Source organism: Micropterus salmoides, unplaced genomic scaffold, assembly GCF_014851395.1.
Source record: "Micropterus salmoides isolate LMB-PRFRI ecotype aquatic unplaced genomic scaffold, ASM1485139v1 Ms_hic_scaffold_17, whole genome shotgun sequence".
NCBI lineage: Eukaryota > Metazoa > Chordata > Actinopteri > Centrarchiformes > Centrarchidae > Micropterus > Micropterus salmoides.
Window position 1 is genome coordinate 19,269,933 of NW_024040817.1, and position 9,493 is coordinate 19,279,425.

Consider the following 9,493-nt stretch of genomic DNA (forward strand, 5'->3'; position numbering starts at 1 on the left):
TACACATATTGATGGCAGTTACTTTACGCCCCCTGTTGGCCTGGACCTAAATTGCAATCAAAGTCAATGCCATATAGTGCAGACAGGACTGTTGAACATTTTCTGTTTATTTGGCTCTAAGAACTTGCTTCATATGTACAAAGTCTGGCTTTGGAAACTGGTGCACATGTCAAGCGGTGTGGGGCATCTGCACAGCATTCGGTAGACTTAAGGACAGATCTATGAAGCAGTATGATACAGTAAGACAAGGGACTCCTTGACTCATTATTTCAGTACAGTGGAGGTCTGAGCAACTATGAAGATATCAATATACAAAACTCAGCAACTTGTCTGAATGATAATTTTGCAAGCCATGTTGACATGGATACAAATCATAAGCACTTACAGGTACAGCTCCCATCGTATGTACATGCACATTTGAATATGTACAATGACCAATGATTTATATACCCCTCACACATACATATTTTGATTTGCTTACTGGCTTACCAATCAGTTTCAGAATACGGTTTCCTAATAATGTCACAAGTATACCGTTCTCTTCAGAAGCCATTATCACACTGCATTAAAAAAAAATTCAAGCTTGAACCACTGCTGCAATGATGTTTAACCAAGAGTTACACAGATGCATTCACAGAAATCGTAAAAGAAAGTTATGACAGCAATCCAAAATACTGAACATTATAAACGATCATACTAAGGGGATATACTCTGGTGCATTATCTTAAGTCACTCTAAATACAAAAATATCACACCAGCATCACCCATACCACTTTCAAGCAGTACACGTTAGATAGTCAAGGGCCAAAGCGTGAGAGAGGCCTGTGTCTGATGATTATAAATCTTAATTTACAATGTACCGATAACATACAGCACAAAGATGACTTCACAGGCAGAAAAAAATGACATTTCTGTTAATAAAAGCCATAAATAACCCATTGAGGACAGAATGAGAACCGCAGGTCACCACACAAAGGGACACAGACAAAATGTTGAGATGTTTCAGTAGCAGGAGGGTCAGGCATCTGATTAGATGAAACTAATCAGTTTGAGGTGTTGTAGAGTCCTCCTGGAAGATTGTTCAGTCGGGAGCGCAGCTCCTTCCGGACCTGGGTCACCCTCGCCAGTTTGCGTTTGTACTCCTGAAAAAGTCCACAGCAGAAAAAGGTCCATCAGAACTCAAGGATCTTAGATTCTGAAAGAGTGGAATTGTGATTTCTGAATTTGTCTCAACAACAATTTTGGAAATACAATTTGTGGCAAGTAGATATTATGTTATTAGGAAATCTGAATTAAGGATATGAAGACAGTATAAAAATGGAAACGAGGTTACATCACTAATATAACGTTGTATTGTACATATATACACAATGTGGTGTTAGTTAAAGCACTAACTGAAGTTAATTAACAAAAGTTGGGATTTTTGGCCAAATATTTCCATCAAATATGTTGTACTTTACAATAAGTCCCATTTGAAAGCACCACCACATTTATGAAAAAGGTTGTGCGAGCACATTAAATACATATTTATTGGCTGTTAAGCTTGCAGCCCATTTAACCATATCCTCTTTCAAACCTATCAATGTATGATGTGATTTGAAAAATAAATAAATAAATGTATCACTACTTTTAGCTCAGGTTGATGACTAACTTGCCACAATGTTTACTTTCTATGAAACACACACACCACAAACTTTCTCCTCCAATCAGTTTTGAGGATATTAAAAAGGTATTAAGGTTTATTTTACTTTTTGCTGTAAAGACGGCCAACAAAAATGCAGGGAAGTGGTTATATTTTATCCTAGTAGCCTTTTAGAGTAAATGAAGTGTTTACAGAAATATAGGCTAAAGGCCAGTCATCAAAGACACAACTCATACCAACAAAAAGTTTCACTTAATTCATGTGTATTATCCCATTTTTACTTGTTAAAAGATTCAGGAACAGGAAGTGTCACTCAGATGTTTCAGCTTCAGCTTTGCTGCACACATGTGCTTATTTTATCTTTGCCAAACAGCTGATAAATGTAGGTGTGTTGTGCAAAAAGAAAACATTTCCTCAGGCCACAGGAGGCTTCAAAAGTTCAGTATTAATCACAAACTTCCAATTATATCTCATCATGTCATCAATACTGATGTAAATCTCATCAATGACTGTTAAGACTACAAAAACCTGTTGTGTTTTTGTAGTTTTGGTGCACATCTACAACTTTGATTGGATTGAGCTCAATTTAATCTTGAGTGTGTAACATTTACTGTCTCTAAACAAAATACAAAATCTGTCATAGACCATGTTTGAAATTGAACATTTGTACAATCCATGTACCACCAGGTGCTGCAAATGTTGCAGCAAAATAAAAGCACTCACAAAATCAGTTTTATTTTTTATTTTCAGTTTTTTTTATTACAAAAAGATTTGACTGAGTGAAGATACAAGTAGGAAATTCTTTGTCCTCCTGGTACCCTGTGGATAAAGGCTGGACAGTTATTGTCACCACAAAATAGGACGGCTATGAGTAAACAAGAAAATCTGAAGTGAAGTTTTTCAAGATCAAGTACGTTGGTTGATACTTACCTTGTGGGAAAGTACACATTGATTTTAGACTGAACTGATTTAAATGACAAATGCTGAAAGAACAAGCATTTCCTAGTGACCAGGTAAAATAGTACTTAGATTTAGAGTGTGTATCTAATCAGTAATCTTTCTACTGTAATCTACAGTCTGATTCAGCAACAAAAAAGGCACTGCAGAAGTATGCATCATGCTGAAATACATGAAAAGAAATTTTACTTCAAAAGGTTGAAAGACGAGAAGTGTAAGCACACAGCTACACAGACAGATGAACACCAAATATCATGACGACAACTGTGAGGTAGACAAAGCATACACAGATAACAGTGATTGAAAGGAAAAAGATTTACGCACTTCTAGTTTCTGCTCGTTCTGGGCCAGGCCATCCTTCTGGCTTTGCAGGAAGACTGTTAGTGTGCGCGTGAGCTGCCTCCTATCGTCAATCTCTGCCGCCAAGCGGCCACTGTAGTCTGCTAGCAACATACACGCCTCCTCCACCAGCCTGGAAAGCCGCTCCCCTGATTCCTTATCTAAAGCACACAAAGCATACAGGGCACAATGCTTAAACATAATCAGCCTAGAGGGTTCAACCTGGAGATCATTCAGTTGTCCATCAATACTGGTACAATGCAGATAACTGCTGTAAACTCAGTGGCTAACATTGTTTCCTATTCAAGATGGAGGCATTTTAGCCCGTTTGGTCTTTGTCAGTGTCCTGCTCAAGGGCACTTTAGCTTGCTTGTAGTGATTGTTTTTTGAAATGAAAGGCATGAGTACTAAGTAAACGTGTTGTCAGTCTTGAGAACATACGCTATTCCATACAAAGACCAAAAAAACTTTTTTAAAGATGTTTTATCTGGAAGTGAACCAACTTTGAATACCAAGGGGAAAAAAACCTGTCCACTGCAGATGACTCCGTAGTCAACTCATGGTCGCTAACCCTATTGTTATCAAATAATATATACACGTTTTAAGGTTTAGGTTTGCATTTGTTTTGTATATTCGTAAGGTAAAGTTGAGCAGTAGATGGGGTCATGTGCAAAAGGGGGAGTAAATGTCCAATAAGGACAAGGGCACATAGGCAGGGCAGGTATTTGTTGTCACACAGATATAAACCCCTGGTCTACAGTTTTCCTGCTCAGTACCCCAAAATGCTACCCATAAAGAGAATTACTTTATTAACTAGAAAGTAAATGTCTTGCCTCCTACCTGTGATCCGGTGAAGCAGTGACGTGTCTTGTACCTCAGCAGGAAGGGAGGAGATGCGCTGACGTAGCACTGAGTCGCCAGAGGCTGCATTTTCCAGTTCCTGCAGAGCTCGGATTAACTCTGTTGTCTGAGGGACAGAGAGGACAATAAGCAGGGGTGGGGGGTGAGAGGAGCAAAGGGAGGAGAGAAGTAAAGGAAGAAGGTATGGTAAATGAGCGGTTAACACATGTCAAATGTGAACAATATTGGAGAGGCAGCTGAGAAAGGAAGTGTTACGATACAAATCCAGCCACAGGCAGTTGTATCAACTGTAAAATGTCATTTCATTAACACCCTGTATTGGCTGTACTGTTTGTCTAGGCCAGCACCTGTGGGGGCTCGGCTGGGGAGCTCTGGGAAGCAAAGTCCTCATCATCTGGTTGAATCTCTTCATATGACCTTTTCTTAGCCTTCTTTTCTCCATCTAGGATTTACAAAAAGAGACAAAGAAAACATCACACACAGAAGTACTGTTTTCTAGCTCAAACAGGAGCCATGTGTTGTTAGAAAACACAAAACCACGCAGGGACGTCTTACAAGTCTAAGCTAGCAAGGTTTAAACTTGCAGGGTGAGCATTTACATTAGTGTATTGTTGTAAAGAACAACTATGTAGACATGGTTGGGTGTTGAACACAGCTTACAAGCCTGTGCAGGTTAGCTTTGTGTGAACTTACATAGGACTTTTGATAGCTGATCCAGCAGGTTGTTCTCGTACACAGCTCTCTCCTGCCAGATGGACAAAACCCGACCCAACTGTTTCTTACAGCCCTCCTCGCCATCTCTGGACAGGAAAAATACAACACAGAACAAGCACATATACTTTAAACAGCTTTCTGAACTTCAGCTGATGTTAAGGCTGGACAATACAGGCCTAAAAACTGTGATGAAGTCTCATGTTTCCAAAATCACTTTTGGCAAAATCTGACCATTTACATTTATTCGACACTTTTATCCAAAGCGACTTCCAATTGTTTTACATGTCAGAGGTCACGCGCCTCTGGAGCAACTAGGGGTTAAGTGTCTTGCTCAGGGACACATTGGATGGGTCACAGTGTGGGATTGAACCCGGGTCTCTCACACCAAAGGCATGTGTCTTATCCACTGCCCCATCACCACCCCACTTTTTCTATATTGTTTATCAAAATTGTGTATCAATATATAAAAAAAATTAGGGACACACCGAACGTTCTGCAACTAAAATGAATCGGCCGAAAATAGCCAAAAAAAAGCACTTTCGGTGTTCGGCCTAATAAGTCAAAAGACCAAATAAATTTTACCAAACAATTACGTTGACAAATCGGCAGTGTGGAAGCATTTTATAGTGTCCGAGAAAGACGCAAAAATCGGCAATTGCAGACACTGTTCTGCTGAATTGACTCCTAGCATATCCACTCCATCTGTGGCTGACTTCTCAGAAAAGGCAACAAACATCCTGACCCGCTTTGAGCGTTTCTGTCACTCACTTGTGAGAAGGTGATTAAGCTAGCCGCACCTACATTTGGAGTGCACGCGTACTCATATGACAACGTTCGGTTTTCAAGATAAGGTGTCTATATAGTATGGAAATTAATTGGATTATATTCACAGAAAGTATAAAACATGTTACATATGTCCATTAAAAGTAAATGGACACATGTAATTTACTTTACAGGACCCTCTCGGGCCTCGGACCCACCCACCATAGTCTCTCCAAATCCTGTGGGAAACGCAGAGTAAAAAGCACATTTTGACTGATTAATTTATGCAATGGTTTAAAAAAAAAAAAAAAAAAAAGGCAAAATAAATGGAAAAAAAATGTGAAAATCCTTATTCTGTCTTCAGGAAAGTTTTTCCATTATATTCACCTTCGGCCAACAATTTTCATTTCAGTGCATCCCTATAAAAAATGCCATTAACAACAAGAATAAACAAATATCCAGTCCTAAATAAGGTAACTCAATGCAGAAATTTAGACAATGCAGATTACTAATGATTTGTAATATAAACTCTGACCTGTAGACATGTTTGAATGCATCAACGATGATCGGTGCAAAGTCCTGGGTGAATTCTGGTCCTTTCTTCTTGCTGTTCTGAATGACGTCGTTGGCCAAGTAAACAAAGGTCAGCTTGCGGGACACCTGAGCTGCATGCAATCAAATGTACAAATAAACATATTACAGTGAGGTATTTGGTTATGATTTACATTGAGTCAAAACCGAGGCTAGCAACACAGAGGTAGCTTTCAATGCAGGTTTGTTTCCGCTGAAGGGTAGCACATTATGAGTTCATGAGTAGTGATCTATCAATTAACCTACTAAAACAAATTAGAATTTATGTACTTTTTATTCATCTGAGAAAGGAAAAAACTGTAAATGCAATGCTATGTTTTCTCCTCCAGGCCAGACTGTCAAACACAGCAAATCTATCCAGTACCAAACATTTATCCCACAGTTCATTCTTACTATGGCTACATATCAGCCCCAAGGGTTCAGGCATTTAATAATTTAATTTCAGCACCTTTAATCGCTTGTTTTGTGTCCTTTCCATTTGGCTTTTATCCACCAACATGTACTTCACAGTCACAATAAACAAGTAATGATACATAAGTATTTGTTGCTTTTGGTCACAGTCACTGAGCTAAGTATAAAGCCCCAGAGAAATGTGCCATCTCTTATCCCCATGGCTGTTAACACTGCACACTCCTTTCAGTCCTCCGACAAGCTCCAAAAATATTACATCCACTTGAGATATCATTAGGTTGTTGACTAGCACCCTAAGGAAAAGTGTGCCAGTATTAGCTGCATAACTACAGCAATACCCGAAATCCACACAACATGTTTGATTTTTTAAACACAGCCCTTTCTTGTACTTACACTGAATCTACTTAGTACATTTAGAGCCAGCATTTTATTGTTATGATTCAAGGGGGACACCTTTGCTTACAGTAATCAGTGGCAAGTCAGTGGTCGAGCCTACACTTTCCATTTGACATGGAGCCCACTCATACAAAGGACATATTTTAAACTGTAATCAACTTGAGCATGTTTGAGCTAGATCTTGAGAGAGGAGAGAGAGCAAGGCAGAAAGAAACTAAGAACAAAATCAATAAGAAAGTAATTTTTTAAGTTTTCTTATCAGAGCGATCCAAGCAGCTACAAACAGCAGTAGCTAAAACATAACTGCTCACATTTGAGGTTTACTTAATGATTACGCTGATCCAGGAAGCCTGCTATATGTGATCCACCTATTTCAGGTGTTTTAGTGTCCATGACAGAAAAATGCTTTGATGAACTTCTCAGCAATCTGTTAAGATACAAATGCTGATGTCAGCTGAACTTAAACCTGCAAAAAACAATTTTCTTGCACCTGCTAGGGGCAGCACAGACAAACACTGTGAACACAACACTGACAGATCACCTTTAAGTTGATATGGCAAACAGCTGCTTATTACACATCCAGCAGTTAAAGAGCAACAATACCACAGATTTCGGGTTGTGTCTACCTGGCAACTGTAAGTACAACATTCACTCTGTTTCAGCTTTGTTTTTAGTCTACACCAACACTTAATGGAAATATCTGGGTGTTTAGCTGCTAAATGCTCCAGTGTGTTCACTAGCTAGCTTCTTAATGTCTCTATCTGCTATTTGGTGCTGAGAAGGCAGCTACAGTGGGTTTATAGAGCTTTTCCGCTTGTTATAAGATTTTAAGATAAGATGTCAAAGATGTCATGTCAAAATTGTAACAATTGCTTGCTTGCACATCCCACAGACGTGGCGCAACATGATCTGTTTTTCTCCACCTAAGGGAACTATCTGGCTCTTTAGTTGCCAAATGCTCCACTTTGTTCACCAGCTTATCGCTAACTTTGTCTGGCATTTGGTGCTGGATAAGTAGCGTGACGTTAAGTTAACGTAGGTTTATGAGAGTTGCTGAAAACAGTTGCCTCTTGCTGCTGGGGCAGTAAACAAGATGCTAAAATGGTCTGAGCGAAGAACAGCTGATAAAATGTGTGGGTTCATCACTATTGCAACAACACATTTTACATTACACAATTTTTATATTAAAAATACAGCTGATGACTTTATTGGTGCAGCTTTAAGGATCTTAAACATTTAATATCATATAACATACAACATATATTAATGAGGGAGGGTCAACTTAAATAGTATTTCAGGCCCGTCCTTGGATCACGGCTGAACTATTACTATTAACTTATCTTCTTTACCAAGGCTAGCATTAATGTTGTAAATTACAATTTTAGAAAGTCAGTTTAAATTTATAAAATAACTGAAATAGCCTCTTAACGTCTAACTTATAAAACAGATTAACTAAAGATATATAACGTCAATGTTTAAGGCTAACTTAACGTACTGTTTGCCAGTGCTGGTGAGTCAAAACCTTTTCAACTGGTATTGCTCAGAAGTAGGCTAACGTTAGAAGTTTCTGTGCAAACAATGACCCGTTGTCTAACAACATAACGTTAACTTAGCTAACGTTACAATAGTTTGAAGCACACAAGGAACGCCTAGCCAGAGCTAACGTTAGCCAACTCCTGTTGCCACAGGCTAACGTTACACCTAACTTGTTTGTGAGTTGTAGAACAGAAGCAGGTCAGCGGTCTTTATTGTGGGGTTCTAACGTTAGCTAGCTCACCGAGCAACCTTACCTTTTTTCAGTTCGTTGAGCCAAACACTGACAATAGTCCTCGAGTGTTTCCTGTGATGAATGAGCCACAACGACAACGTCTGAACACTTTGCTGCGAGTTGCTAAGCTCGGATAGTTTCTTTTCTAAAGCCGCCTCAGAGAAAGCTGACATCTTGACGATTAATAGAGGAGTAACCTCTATGGGAGTAACTAGGAGACACAGGGAGAGGCAGCGTTAAGGTTTCTCCCAGATGTGCTATCTACGGCAAGTTAGCCAGTCATTACAGGAATATTAGCCATCCAAATTACATGTCAGACGCTATCTTTCCTGTGACTGGTTATTTATGCTAACTAACGTTAGCAAACGTCGACTTCTGTAGCGTTAATATGCGCATGTGCAGAACGGATCGGGCACAGTATTTCTTGACTTGCAAAATTATCTTTTACGTTGATAACGGTTGATAAACATTATATTTGTAATTTATGGCATAATTCAAACTGATCGAAAATTATTTGTGTCTCTCCGTTGACAACCGTACATATTTTATTTATTCTTATACAGCCTATATTTTTTACACCGAGAGGGGCAGGACTTCGCCTCTCTATAGCCAATCACAGGCAGAGTAGGAGCGGATCTTCTCGCAAGGCATACTGGGTAGGTGAGTCAGTTTAGTCTTCCAAACAGCGTATCTGTAATTTCATAGATAAAGAGCATTGCAAATTGACACAGTCGCACAATATGTAAAATGTTCTTTTACTGTTCTTTTTATTTTTATTTTTTCGAAACAAAAAACCCTTACCCTTAGTAAATACAGACCGGGAGGCTTCAGAACTGAGGCAGAGAGCCCTAGTGCATACTTTTTTAATAGTCTGTTAGTGCACATCAACAGTGCAATCTCGTGACCGGGACAGAAACTTCCATTTATCAGTCAAATATATTGAGATTATTTTACTGTGATGGATACATGACTATATTAGTAATAAATACAATAATTGAAAGAAACAGACACTGTGAGGCCAATGCAGCTGAACAAGTGACAGATTTTGACAA

At 39.0% G+C, this 9,493-nt stretch overlaps 1 protein-coding gene across 2 annotated transcripts; it reads right to left on the minus strand.

The window, feature by feature from the left end:
• Nucleotides 1-89: 89 nt before the first annotated feature.
• Nucleotides 90-8,805, minus strand: LOC119907237 (regulation of nuclear pre-mRNA domain-containing protein 1A-like). 2 transcript variants are annotated; one of them, XM_038724971.1, is made up of 7 exons: nt 8,464-8,805; nt 5,811-5,940; nt 4,493-4,599; nt 4,147-4,241; nt 3,779-3,905; nt 2,924-3,099; nt 90-1,142 (listed from the first exon to the last, which is right to left on the minus strand). In XM_038724971.1, exons 1-7 carry the CDS (start codon nt 8,612-8,614, stop codon nt 1,044-1,046), a joined length of 885 nt encoding a protein of 294 aa, XP_038580899.1. In that variant the 5' UTR covers nt 8,615-8,805; the 3' UTR covers nt 90-1,043. The 2 variants fall into 2 exon arrangements, with proteins under 2 accessions (XP_038580899.1, XP_038580900.1); XM_038724972.1 differs by lacking the exon at nt 90-1,142 and adding an exon at nt 2,370-2,461.
• Between the last annotated feature and the right edge of the window lie 688 nt (nt 8,806-9,493).